The sequence below is a fragment of the Saccostrea echinata genome, unplaced genomic scaffold, assembly GCF_033153115.1.
Source record: "Saccostrea echinata isolate AGI-Se365-2 ecotype Australia unplaced genomic scaffold, CSIRO_AGI_Sech_v1 ptg000054l, whole genome shotgun sequence".
Classification (NCBI taxonomy): domain Eukaryota; kingdom Metazoa; phylum Mollusca; class Bivalvia; order Ostreida; family Ostreidae; genus Saccostrea; species Saccostrea echinata.
Window position 1 is genome coordinate 13,713,524 of NW_026889803.1, and position 14,345 is coordinate 13,727,868.

At 33.9% G+C, this 14,345-nt stretch overlaps 2 protein-coding genes across 3 annotated transcripts; one reads left to right on the plus strand and one right to left on the minus strand.

Moving 5' to 3' along the window:
- Positions 1–1,253: 1,253 nt before the first annotated feature.
- Positions 1,254–14,317, minus strand: LOC133172521 (receptor-interacting serine/threonine-protein kinase 3-like). Of its 2 annotated transcripts, XM_061307424.1 has the most exons (12): positions 14,280–14,317; positions 12,859–13,032; positions 12,367–12,667; positions 11,964–12,177; positions 11,702–11,848; positions 11,509–11,606; positions 10,358–11,024; positions 10,040–10,238; positions 9,622–9,714; positions 9,215–9,408; positions 8,195–8,280; positions 1,254–1,879 (listed from the first exon to the last, which is right to left on the minus strand). In XM_061307424.1, exons 1-12 carry the CDS (start codon positions 14,300–14,302, stop codon positions 1,451–1,453), a joined length of 2,625 nt encoding a protein of 874 aa, XP_061163408.1. In that variant the 5' UTR covers positions 14,303–14,317; the 3' UTR covers positions 1,254–1,450. The 2 variants fall into 2 exon arrangements, with proteins under 2 accessions (XP_061163408.1, XP_061163410.1); XM_061307426.1 differs by lacking the exons at positions 1,254–1,879; positions 8,195–8,280 and adding an exon at positions 8,299–8,399.
- On the plus strand, positions 3,713–6,786 carry LOC133172523 (micronuclear linker histone polyprotein-like). The gene has a single exon (XM_061307429.1). It carries the CDS (start codon positions 3,765–3,767, stop codon positions 5,037–5,039), a length of 1,275 nt encoding a protein of 424 aa, XP_061163413.1. The 5' UTR covers positions 3,713–3,764; the 3' UTR covers positions 5,040–6,786.
- Positions 14,318–14,345: the final 28 nt, after the last annotated feature.

The following is a 14,345-nucleotide window of genomic DNA, read 5'->3' on the forward strand; positions in this document are numbered from 1 at the left end:
ATCCACGCATCTTTTTTCATGTATTACTTTAATGGATTCCCCGATATCCACAATCTATATATATTTTCTAAGTTACAATTATTTGGGAGTTTCATTATTAAAATTATGTCATTTGAGCAAGTTTAATTGATTTTGATGATGCTATTAACCAAAAATGAGAGTTTTTTTTATTCTTACAGATATACTTCTGTTTATCTTTGTCTGAGAACTTGAGCGGGGGACCTGTACATTTTTGTGATTAGTATTATAGTTAAACTGTATTCGGTGGAAATTAAAGCAGTTTTTAAACGTAGAACCCATAAAAGTGTAAGTATGAACTCACCGTAATGTATTTTCAACATACAAATATATGAACAATAGAGCCCCGTCCTAACACCAGACCCCTGACCCCGGGGGGGGGGGGGGTTGAAGAATTTAATGCACTTTCACTATATGATCTATAGAGGCTCACCCGAACACCAGAACCCCTAACCCTGGGGCCATGTATTTCACAATGACTGCTTGATATCCAGGGGTAAAGATTTTTTTTTAAAGATTGCATTAATTTTTATGGTTTTGGTCCCACCCCTCAGGCCCCAGGAGGACAGAAATTATCAAGTTTTGTTCCTTTTTACCCATAGATGCTATATATTAAAATTGAATGAAATTGGGTCAGGGTTTTTCAGAAAAGAAGTTCAAAATGTTCAATTAAATGCTAACGCACGACACACGAAGACGAACAAAAACAGATAAATACTGAAAATTGAAATAAGCAAAACTAATTTGTTTCAGAGGTAGCTTCAATTTTTAACATTCACGTTTCTACAAATAGTAAATTTTCTTATGGTTACCATGGAGATACTTTAAAATGAATGTTGCTTAGCAGATTCAATTACACACCTTTACGTCATGAAAATGAAGGTATTCAGATAAAAAAAAAAGGCTTTTAGTCCAATATTCAATACATGTATTTATATGCAACAAATAAGCTAATTAAAATTAAAGACCGCTGAATTTAAAATAATTTTAAGGGAACGTCTAAAATATATATTACTCAGTATTGCATGACAATTCAGATAGATTCGTCCTATAAAAAATGAGAACTTAAGATGGGACTTTTTATTTATAAAAATGATTGATCACACATTTACAAAATGTATTGGAGTAAGTCCGACGACGAAGAAATTATTTTAAAGAAACGTCTAAAACATAAATTACCCAGTATTCAATGACAATTCTGACATATTCGTCCTACAAATAATGAGAACTTAAGATGGGACTTTTTATTTATTAAAATGGCTTCATCACACATTTACAACTGAATGTACTAGGAGTAAGAAATTCAGATTCAGCTCAGTAGAGGAACACCTGCAAGGTATAGTGTAAATTGAACCAAAGTTCGATAGCTGAATTCCTTTGGATCAGGTAAATTGATTGTTTGTCGAAAATCAATCATCGATCGACTTCTGCGTCAAGTAGATTCCTTGATTGCTACAATCTGTTCTTGACCTTCCTCTGGTGACTCTCGACCTGTCCCAGTATTTATCTCCCCTGATTCCAATATGCTGCTATCCCTGACTAAAGACGAAACACTGTCCTGGATTACTGTTTTTTCTCTAGTTTTTGTATTGTTTGTATTTACAGCGTTCTGTGTTTGAGAGGTTTTGGCCGTGTTTAGCTTTGGGATTTTTGCATTAGAAGGCGCAAAATTTAGTGTCGTTTGGGTCTCCCTTTCTTCATTAGAGGGCGCTAAATTGACTGTCATTTGATCGTTTCTCTCTATTGTCTCCTCCAAAGACAAGTTTTTATTTTCTGCTTTACTGGATGTAACTGTCGCAGGTGCTGAGGGCGTTCTTATCAAAGGAGAAAACATAGGTCTTTTCCTTGAAAATATATCCCTCTGGAACATACAAAAAATATTTTTTTTTTCATTATTTTGTTCAAATTTTCAATTTGGGAAAAATACATGTAGTGGTGTACATGCATATAGAATCCAGAAAAGTACAATAATATTCCCTCTTTATTTTCCTCCCTAAATAATAGATGTCAAAAATATTATATCTTTTAAGTTAAAGAGACTATTTAAAAAAATGTGTTTGTGAAACACTGATGCCCCCGTATGGCAACTTATAGCGAAGGTTAAACTTTCTCAAATGCAAATCAAATATGTTGGTACCAAAAGTAAGGTCTTGTCTCGAGGAATATACCTGTGAAATATGAAATCCCCAGCAGCAACCGTTGAATAGATATGGAAAAAGTTAAAAGTTTTTTCAAAAGTAAGTCAAACATCAAGGTTAGGGTAAAATGGTCAAAATTAATGGCGCCAAACGAAAGGCCTTCTCACAAGAAATACACATGTGAAATATGAAAGCTCTAGCACCAACTCTAAAGTAATAGTCAAGGTTAAACTTAAAGTTTTTCAAAAGTAGGTCAAACTCCAAGGTCAAAATTGTTGGTATCCAAAGTAAGGTCTTGTCACGTGGACTACATGTGTGAAGTATGAAAGCCCTAGCACCAAATATTCAAAAGTAATGGTCAAGGTTAAAGTTTTCAAAAAGAAGGTCAAACTCCAAGGTCAAGGTCAAAGGGCTACAATTGTTGAATCCAAAGGAAGGTCTTGTCACAAGAAATACACATGTGAAGTATCAAAGCTCTAGCACCAACCATTCAAAAGTTATGGCCAAGGTTAAAGTTTTTCAAAAGTAGGTCAAACTCCTAGGTCAAGGTCAAAGTTATTGGTATCCAAAGGAAGATCTTGTCACAAGGATTACACATATGAAGTATGAAAGCTCTACCTTTAACTGTTCAAAAGTTATGGCCAAGGTTAAAGTTGGGTAAAATTTTGCAAAACTGGGTCAAACTCCAAGGTGAAAGCCAAAAGGTCAAATATGATGGTACCCAAAGAAAGGTCCTGTCACACGGAATACACATGTGAAATATGAAAGCCACAGCTCCAACCGATGAAAAATTATGGGCAAAGTTAAAAGTTTTTGCGGACAAACAGACAGACGGACGAACAGGGCAAAAACTATATGCCCCCGAATCTTCGATTTTCTTGACATAGTTTTATTTGAGATCGATCAATGTTTGTCGTTACCTTCACCTTTTTCCTTGCGCCCCCCCCCCCAATAAAATGAAAAAAAAAACAGTTAAATTAAAAAAAATGAATCCGCCTGTGTTGAGCTGCATCTTGCATGTGAGATATCATATATGTGCAAAATTTGTACTTTTAAAAATTTTGTTATTATCTTGCATGTCAACGTAATATTATAGAGATATTGCAGAAATGCCCACCATATATAACTACGATGAAAACGTCCAAGAAGTGCCGATTGATTATACATTGGGAAAGCCTCGGTAATCAGCTTTCGTTTTCTAGTTATTTTTGGCGGTTAGGCTGTGCAGCAAGGTATAACAATAGGAAAAGAAATTTAAAGCGTGCAGGTATGTGCATTTGTAATCCCTTTAAATATCCATTTAAAAAAAATTAATCACCGCATAACTTCCCATAGCAGTTTGTCCGAGACTTTGTGTCTAACGTTATACTTGAGAGTTCTGTGTCGAGACTGGTCCTAGTCACTAGGCCTATAATCAATGCCAATGGACACTGTGTATTTTAAATTACTATATAACTAAAGACAGGTCGGGAGTTCTTATATGCAAAGATTATGAAATATTCTATGAAGTTTTCAGTCTACAATTTTATACCAGATATTGTTATTTTATTTTTCAGGAGCAGCAGGATTTTGCCTAATTCAGTAATTGCATGCATCTTGCCAAGAAACATGAGCTTGATAAGTTTTCTTAGATGTGTAAAACAATCAAATATACCAAAAGCATTGACAGTGTTTCAAAAGACTACATCTACTCATGCAAATAACAATACATTCAAAACGTTGACAGTCAATAGTTCTTCCAGTAGTCATATTGAGCAATTTAAGTGCATTTTGCCTAGTGAAAATCTCTTCAGTATTGTTTCACAGAGAGGTGCAGCTACAACTAAGGCATTAACAAGTAAAAAGTCATCAAGCATTGAAATCACCGTACCAGAACCACCAAAACGCCCTTCAAGTTCCTACTTACTGTTTTTTAAGGACCATCATGATCAGGTCCAAGCAGAACTTGATGCAGACATGGGAGAAAGAGCCCCCAGTACTCAGGTCATGGCTCATATAGGAAAGTTGTGGAAATCTTTGCCAAAAAGTGAGGCTCAGGTATACAAGGACAAAGCCAAACAACTTTCTGAGGAATATCAGAGGAAAAAGGTGGCATGGAAGGAAAAATTGACCCCATTGCAGGAAGAAGTCATCCGTCAGCAAAAAATGGATCATGACCAGACCATAAAAGAAAGAAAGCTCAAGAAACTGTTTGAAGAAACTGAAAAACCTAAGCGCCCAAAAAGAGCACAAGCCATCAACTTAATGGATATTGCAGACATTGAATCATCATTGGAAGATGGTGATGGAAACCAGAAGGAAAAATTTACTAAGTATATCCATGCCAAAACTGAAAAATGGAAATCACTGCCAGAAGAGGAAAAGGAGGCACTGAGAGAACTTGCCAGGGAGCAAAATAAACAAGCAGAGTCTAATTACCATAAGAAACTTGCTGAGTGGGTGCTGAGTATGTATGATGAAGACATGCTGGATGTTGTGACAAAAGATGAAGCTAAAATAGTACTTCATCAGCTGAACATGCCGAAGAGGAGAAAGACAGCCCTACAGATTTTCCAAATGTCTGACTTAGGAAAAGAAATGGGTGTAACAGTGGCAACTGCCAAGACCATGTTTGAGAGTCTTCCTAGTGGGCAGAAAGAGCACTTCAACAATCTATCTAAAAATGATAAGAAAAGAGCAGAGAGGGAATTTGAAGAGTGGATGGATGGATTGAAAGAAAGAAATCTTGGAGGTTATGCTAAGGCACTAGTTAAAAAATCAAGGGCAATCAAATCCTCTAGTGAGAAAGTAGTGAAGGAAGAAAAAACATCAAAAAAGAAAACCAAGGCAACTAAAGGAAAATCAAAGAAAAAGGTTGAGAAAAGTAGTGCAAAGAAAAAGTAGAAGAGTAAACAATCTCATAATGAAATTTTAAGTACATGTACTACAACTCTTTGTTCACCTACATTTATCGTCTTACACAAAAGTTACATACATGTTTATATGTACCTGTGTATATTATTTTGTACAAGATTCACCACGTTTTGTGTGAGTAACATTATACATTTATTGACTGGGTTTGAGGGCAACATGGGTTTTGTTGCACTCAAGAACAATTTGGTTCGAGGGGTCAACAAAGTGCATTTTACCCGAGAACACAGTCAATAAAAGTTTTGTTATACCTTTTATTTTTTGGACATACATGTATCTTGTGCTGGCTTCCAAGATGTCCAAGGGGTTAAAATTTAGGTCAATTCTGTTACTGTCGAAACCAACGAATGCAAATAAGATTTAGCTGATTCCACCCATAGTGTGACCTAAGAGTTCCAATATCTCATTGACAGGTCCAATATGTCACTCTGCGGTCAAACATCAATTTTTTTTTACCTCGGTAAAACATTGGAAATGTTTAAACTTCTTTCAGTATGGATTTTTATAGGAAGCAATTTTTAAAGGTATGACAAAATGTCTTAATTGAATGTGTTACTTTTCCTTAACTTTCAACATCTAACATCCTTTAATATGAGAATCTGTTTATAAGAGGATGTGCCTGACTGCCTATTTTTTGTCATACACTGTTTCTATGGATATAATTGGCATTACACTGTATATGTTTGGTTATAAAGTTTTTGTAGCATGTTTGAGTATAAATTTTGTTTCTGTTGTATGTTTTTGATATAAATTTTGTTTCCGATATAAAGTTTGTTTTGTATGCACTTTTTTGGGAGAGTTCATGTACATGTAAATCTGTCATGTACATGTCTTATTCATGTAGATTTAGTTTGTAAACCATTTGATCAGGTCATGGGAAATGGAGTAAATAAGAGTCTGGACAATGAAATTAAGATCCAAGATTTGATAGAATACAGATAAAGTGAGGTTGTAAGGGGAGATCATCAAAGAACTGATTGTCATCAAATTGAAAGCACAGTAATTTCACGAAAGTTATACACTTTTCATGCAAAAAAGCTAAGTTTATTTATTAGTCTCCTGATGATGAAACTGGATGGTACTACAGGTTTCATCTACATATGTCTGTCTGTTGAAATCTACTATTGTATTTGAACTTTTTTTTTACTAGACATGTGCATATATAGAACTTGATTTTTCTTATGCAAGTCTATCTTGATGAGTTAGGGTCAAATTTGCATTTTGTTCTGCTTCAATGATTTTTGATGGAATTACAGCCCATACCTTTTTTGAGAATTGGTACAATATATTATTTATAAATGCAATACTCTCGGAATGCTTGTTTTATACTATGAAAGATTTGTTCTTATGACTTGCTTTTTAGTATCTACTTGTATACATACTTGTAACACATCTTGATATAAAGTGAAATTTCCATTACATGAAAAAGTTAATATCCAACTTGCTATACATTTTTAAGATATGTCTAAATGTCTTGGATTTAGTGGATTGAAATTATAGATGCTTTGAGAAATTGTTGACCAATATTTTTTTTTCCTGAAATTTTAAACAACAGTAATGGAAAATGATATATGTAATGCTTGCTACATCATAAATTCTGTAAAATAGTATTATAAAATGGTTGTATTTCTTGCCTTACAGTCAATATATTTGATGGTGGTATTGTTACAGGAAAAATGTGTGCGTTAAATGAAATAAAATTTGTTCATGGCAGCATTTACTAAGTATTTGATTCCTAATGGCTTTGGATAAGATATGGGTACATAATTTTTCTCGGGCAAGGATTATTTCAATTTAATGATGAATGAGTAAAATGTCTGGGTCTCAAAAATTCCCTATTACTTGAAACAGCCCTTCTAAATGCTGATAATTTGGTTGGATACATAAGTCTTAATAATTCTTTAGCTATTATCTTGAGCCACATGTTTACCCCTGCTTACCATTACAACTAAGAAAAATCATGTTGCAGACATAGGAATACCCTCTTAGGAGCCTCAACATTGTTTAAAAGAATTTTTAGATACATCAATATATCAATCTATTGCTATCCATCTTTCCATATATCTGTGATGTTTCTATAGCAGATAAATGTTCTGAGAACATTTTTGACTTCACATTATCATTCAGTTAAACTTGTCACCAAAAACTCCTCATTCCAGGAAATTCATTAATTTTTCAAATGTTGGGCTATGGGAGGTAATTAAGAAAATTGGATGATACTGTTCAAAAATATTTTTAGTCCAATCTTACTAACATCAGATCCTTTGATCTGCTCACATGGGAAGCAATCTATGTGAGCTGATAACAGATTTAATTTTAAGATATGGCTGGACAACAAATTGCATTATTAACATGTATTTTAAGCTTCTTTATGATGATGAGGGGGTTGTTAAAGGTCCAAAAGTAAAGATTAGAAATATATAGAAAAAAAATCTTGAAAAATGTTCCCAAGGACTGCAATGTTAACTTCAAATTGCAGGAAGAGTTGCAATTAAGCCAGAGGAACAGGGTTAAGGCTGCAAAAGAGTTATTTTAAATTATCATATAGAACTTCCTCTCAATATCTACAAAACTACTATTTGTCAAATTCATAAGATCTCAAGATGAAGAATACCTGAATTTTGCTTTAAGATGCTTAAGAATAACAAAATGCTTGTGATTTCATCTGCATGTGCCTCAATTAATCAAAAAAAAAATTTCAACATTGAGCTTTTATGTGATACATGTACATTCACTAAAACTAAATATCTGAGAAGAGAAATCAGCAAATGTTCCTTAAAAAATATTTTTTCCGAAAAAAAAAATACTGTACAAAGATCTTGTCTGAGAAAAGCATTCTAGTAAATTAACTTTCATATTCCTTGATAAAATTAAGTCAGACATTTGCTAATTTCAGTATCTTCCCCGGAATAGGAACAAAAGGAAGAAAAACATATGATAATTTTCTTTATTTCTGATGTATGTATATTTACAAATAAAATGCCAGAATCTTATATCCCCAGCTACATAGTTACACAAATGAGAACAGACGTCAAAGTTGGACTTTTCAGAATTCCTCAATCCTTACATATTGAGGAGGAGAACGTTTGCTGTTTTCTTTTCTGATTCACTTTTTGTTCACGACTTACATTTATAGATTGTTCTCCCATGCTCATAGCTTCCCTTTTTTCCCTATCATTTGTTTTAGCCATATTTCTCATGATGCTGATTGGATCTAAAAATCACCAATAAATGCATTGACACTGTTATTAATTACTAACAGGTTAAAAAAAAAGTTTGTTCTTTTAATCAGCTAAACTTGGATATGTTCTTAAGCTCACTTTTTGCCAGAATCTGTAAAATAAGAGATAATATTTTTGAAAACAAAGATGCTGGTCCTTGGTAACATTACATGTATGTATGAAATCTAGGGCAGATGACAGACCCTTTCACTAATACACCCACAGTAGAATAATTAATGTTATATATATTGCCTTTTTTGTACGAATACAAATACATGTAAATATTACAGAGTGTTCCCCTATTACCATTCACAAGTAGGTCAACGGCTGTTTGTAACAAAAATCCCTATATTTTCCAACAAAGAAAAATTGCATTTTTTCAAGCCCTGATTGCTTCTGGTACATGTACATATTTTAACTGTAAAGGCAAGCTTCCATAAACCTAGGAAGTACCCAGTGTGAAATTACTTAAGAAATGAATTTAATTTTTGAAGATTCATGAGGACATAAACTACGACGCTTTACGCTGGCATATTTCATGAAGCGTGTTTGTGCTTCATGATAAATATGCCGGTGTGAAGCGTCATAGTTCATGTACCTCATGAATCTTCAAAAATTAAATTCATTTCTTATATTTACATTATTTTTTGATGAATTGCCACAAATTACGCCATTCAATTGTCATTTTTAAAGCAAAACAGTTTGCACTATAGTTTTGACTTCAAGTATGGTATTATGACCTAACAATGGATAAATTCATGCTCATCCATGGTAGTTCATGAGAAAATGAACAGTCTTCTAATTTGCAAAGAATCTGAGGAAAAATATTTGGAAATGTATATATATTTTTATATACTAAGTCATAATGTCATACATATTCCATTATGTTCTTTTTAAATAAATGCTGTGAATCTCCTGATACTTCACCTTTTCTAGAAGGTTTGAACATTTCCTTGATTCTATGAAGCCCTCTTAATCCCCCTCCCATTGTCGGATGATCGTCATCCTCATCGCTGTCCATCATGTGTCTCCTCATCATCATCGGGTCAGGACCTCCCATCATGTCCAACATCATCATCATGTCATGGTCATGAAACATCCCCATTGGATAACCTCGCCTACTGTTATAGAAAAAAAATCTAGTCTTTAATATACATGAACATGTAATTTTTTGTCATGATAAATAATGATCATTCCAACAAACACAAGATGCTTCAATTTTTCCTAATTTTCCATTAAAAATAACATTTCAGCTGCTTTTTCCAATTTGAAAATATGGTATGATATGTACTGCACATACAAACTTTCTGTCTCTTGTGTTTTTCTCTCCCTACCTGCTTGGCTTTGTTATATACCCTCCACCTGGTAAAGGATACTTCTGTTTGGCATCCCCAAAGACCTTCATCAACAACTCTTGATTTTCAGGCCTACAAAACAAAGATTGATTTGTTAACATTTAGTATTCATCTATAAAGAAAGAAATTATAGGTCTGTTAAGCAACGGTACACATTACTCTACCAGAGTGTACTGTGGAATCATCATTGTTCACAGGGTCCAATGACTCATGAATTTACATTCCTGTAAACAATAACTTTGTGTTTCCTTAATAGTTTATTGAATCTCCTGTAAATAAAAGTTACCCATGGAATTACGTCACCAAAATTTTGGTTGCCCATGACCATCGATCCCCACAAATTGAAATGATTCCACAGTGATTTTCTGAATTAATGCACTACATCTGCAGCACTTACTTCATCAAATCACTAAGAAGACTATACTCTGTGTGTAGCAGGGCAAGGAGAAGGACAGGATCTTTAGCCAGTTTGATGACCTCTGGGTCTAAGGTCGTAAGGCTCAATGGATTACTTTCTGGGGCTGCATCGTTGCTTCGTAATAAAGTTTCAAACATCCTAGGATTTTCTAAAGCTTTTTTCACTCTGTAGTAGTTTCCTGCATAAGAATTACAAATGGATTAAAATAAGAGATAAAGAGTTTGGTATTCAAAGGCAGTTAATTTTAACATTCTTTTTAACATTGAATAAGCTTTTAATATGACCACATTTTCTTACCACCCTTCTTTAGTTCAGTAATATGTGGATGATCCGCAAATGTTTTTTCCACTCTCCTTCTACGTTCTGTTCGTGGAGTTTCTTGGTTCCTGTGATTCCAGCTATCAGTTTTACCATATCGTCCAGCCCGCGCTATGTTGTCCAGTTCCTTCGCATTTGCTTCTTTCCATGCACGTCCTCTTTCCTTTGCCATCCTCAAATGTGTTCCACTTATATTACCCCAAAAGTCATTTCCAGGACACAAAATCTCTTTTTTAAATAGTTCATCCTCATCTAAATATCTCTTTAATTTCTCATCATCATTCAATATTGCACTATACTTAGAATCAAGACTAAAGAAGCTATTACAATAATTAGTACGGGCAACAAGTAAAGCAAGAGGGTCTCGCAATATTTTCCGAAATGTCTTTTCAGCACTTGACATCTCCAATTCTTTTTTAAACAACACTGATTGTACTGGTCCCTCATCTTCAGTTTCCATGACTTCTGGTGTCTGAGGGCCTTGAGAGATGGACTGTTCATGTGTACTTGTGGAAGCAGATCTACTTGTTGAAGCTGATGAACTTTGATCTGAACCTTGCTGCTTTGGAGAAGTGTTCTGAGCAGGTTGTGGTTCATTTATATGATCAATGTGATTAGTGTAGATGTAAATTAGGTTATCTGGGGTCTGAAAGAATTTGAACAATTGCAAAATATTTTTAAACCTTTAATATTTCTTAATCTTGTTATTAATGTGTACCAACTGCTTTAAACTACATTCTTATATGTATCTAAATATCTATCATGTTATTTAAAAAATATATGCATCAGGCACTATCTTTTTATCCCAAAATATTGAATAAATTATTATTATCAACCTGTACAAGTTTGTGAAAAAAAAGAAAAATTCACATGCAAATCTTTTCTTTAAGACAACTATAGTTGTTGTCAATTTTTGGCTAGCTGCAGATTTGTAGCAACCTGGTCTCAAAAATATGGAGTGTCTGTCCATCGCATATTTCTCAGATTGTAGAGCTACAGATTTTCAGGTACTTTGTGGTACATGTATACAGTGTTGTTTTCCTGATCTTTTGCTTTAATAACTCGAAAATATATTATTAAAAAAAATCAAATCATGTACCGGTAATTACAAGAATGTTCAATGTACTCACAAAAGATTCCTTTATTTCTCTCCTAACATTTTTCAGTGCTGTAATTATGTCACGTTTGAATTCCTTATTATATTGTTCCTCAATTTCTTTCTTCAATGCTGTAACGAGAAGCAATTTATACAAATACCTCATAATACTCAATGAGACTTTTAAGGATTTATCCAAGTGAACAACTTATTAAAAAATAACATACTTCCAAACGATGGTCTCTGTGTAGGTTTTTGGTGCCAGCACCTGGTCATTAATTTTGTCAGAAATGGAGGACAGCCAGTAGGTATAAGACTGAAGTCAGGTCGCTGTCCACTTAGAACTGCTGAGCGAATCAAGTCATCTCTTGCATCTGTAAATGTAGAGTGTTCCTATTTGAAATATTCATTTAAGCTGAGTGTGTGCATTTCTAGGGGCATGTAATTGAACGTAAATTTGCTTTTTTACAATTCAACACATGTACATACTTCCATATGGAACAGCTCCTGTCAACATCTCCCAGACACAGATTGCAAAGCTGTAGATGTCATAGAACCTGTCTGAAGGTGTGTTTATATTGCTCCACACCTCCGGAGGAACATGTGACACTGTGCAGCGACGCCCACTGGAGTCTGATTGGTCCGTTCGTCTGGTGGCTGTCATTGTCACAGTTTTCCATTCAGATAAACCAAAGTCAGACACCTGTCAATGTAACAAATCATGTAAATTACAAATAAAAAGGATTTTCTAAACATCTATATATGCTTTTTTCTTTACATGTTTATGTGAACCTCTTTTGGTTTGCATTGAGATTTTTTCAATGGATGAGCAGTAAGAACATTAAAACCACTAAATTTACTCTTTATATTAAATTCTGCTCATTCATCTCACCTTAGCATGCATATCACCATCCAGCAAAATATTGTCTGCCTTTAGATCCAGGTGAAGAATGGTGGGAATGCGAGAATGAAGGAAATCCATGGCGGATGAGACCTCCATCAGAAACCTCACATACAGAGGGAACTGGGGGGAGAATTGCTTACGGAAATCAATAAGACTTCCGAGGGGCATATACTCTAGAATAAGGGAGTAATTGTCTCTCTGCATTATCAGGCCATATAAGTGAAGGATACCATCATGTTCACAGAACTCCATTAACTTCTTTGCCTCTGCTTGCAGCACATCTAAATGCCTGTATATATAAAAAAAAAATCTGTTAAAGTTTCCCCCATAATCAACACAATTGAATTAAAAAGTTGTTTCAAAAATATAATTGATTTTTTAACAATTCTAAAATGTATTGATTAAAATTGCTCAATTTATCAAAAGAAAGGCAAAACTGAAAAAAAAACAACCCCAAACACATTCTTTACAAAATCTTACTTTTTTGGCAATTGCCCATTGTTTATCAAGGTTTTTACTGCAACATGACCAAACTGCCTGTGCTTCCCTCTGTACACAGTTCCATACCCTCCTCTACCTATTGGAAGGTTCTCTAGTTCTATCTCGCTCTGATCAACTATAGGAATGTTGACTTCAGACATGGCTTTGGAATATCTGCATATAAACAGATTTTTCATTCAGCATTGTCTTTGTTTTATACATATTTATGTAGACCTTAAAAACTTTGTTTGCTCCCAGTAACCAGACTGACCACTTCATTAACCCCTAGTGATTTTTTTTATCTACTAAAGCTGGGAATAAATTTGTCTTCATTCAATTTTTTTTTTTTGAATAAAGATATCAAGTAAATGATAAACCTTCATAAAATTATAATATGGAACAAGTGCAATGCCATTTAATATTGCCTTTATTATTGTTGACCACAAAAACAGATTCTGTAAAACATCTGACACTTTAAAGCTTAAAAAAAAAAGAAGAAAGCATACCTACTGACCTTTTTTTAATTACAGGAAACAAAATATTTTTTTTTAATGCCCTTTGCATTACTGAATATTTCATTGAATAATATGTGTACATTGCTTGAAAAAATATTGAGATTTTCATTATTTAAAAACAGAAGAAGTTATACCTTGATAATCTTCAATTTCCATTCACATAATTTCACAAAGCATTTTTATATATAAATTCAAAAAACCCAAACTTTTAAACATTAGAACTTTGATAATTTATAAACATTGAAACGCTGAGTTACCAGGAATATGCTAATTGATTCAGAAGCGAGTTTAATGGTCCGAAAAGCAACATATGCTCGAGTCTTTGGATCAATTACCCTCTGGCCTCAGATATCCTCTAAGTTTTTTCACAGTCCTACCACATTTGCCTTATCCGTGTTAAACTGAAAATAGCGTGCATGACTTAAATTAAATATGATAGGGTCTTAACATGTCAGGGGCTGAAAAATCCTATTGCCCAGGGCTAGTGAATTTTAAGGGTGGGCAAGTGACTTGAACAAAAATAAAATCCATATGTAAGTCATAGATCTAAAGCTTTGTACAGGGGTTTGCATGATCTACTCAGTATTTGTATTCATATCGTGATATATATAAATATGATAATAGTTTATGGTGGGACAAGCAAATATTAGGTAGGGCAAGTGAATTTTGACCATGCACTTGCCCTTGGACAAGTGCCTAAAAAATCTATTTGTCAGCCCTGCATGTACCGGTACACATTTCATAATACCCCAGTTCTGACCTGCTGTAGCTTCACTTACATATGTTTAACATTTAGATTGCTGTAAATTATCTCATGAACTGATGAATGCAAGATGCCTTAGTTTAAAACATTTGACCTTGCATAAAACAGATGAATAAAAAAATGCATCCAAAAAATATACATACCGATTAACAGTACATGAAATCATGCAACAGAAGTAAACAATCGCAAATTCAATTCTTTTGACTTTG

Coding starts and splice junctions, on each gene's coding strand:
- LOC133172523 (XM_061307429.1), top strand. CDS start 3,765: ATGAGCTTGATAAGTTTTCTTAGATGTGTAAAACAATCAAATATACCA.
- LOC133172521 (XM_061307424.1), bottom strand. CDS start 14,302: ATGATTTCATGTACTGTTAATCG. Junction 11,849..11,963: donor AGGAGCTGTTCCATATGGAA/GTATGTACATGT, acceptor CTACATTTACAG/ATGCAAGAGATGACTTGATT. Junction 1,880..8,194: donor TGGGAGAACAATCTATAAAT/GTAAGTCGTGAA, acceptor TGTATGTTCCAG/AGGGATATATTTTCAAGGAA.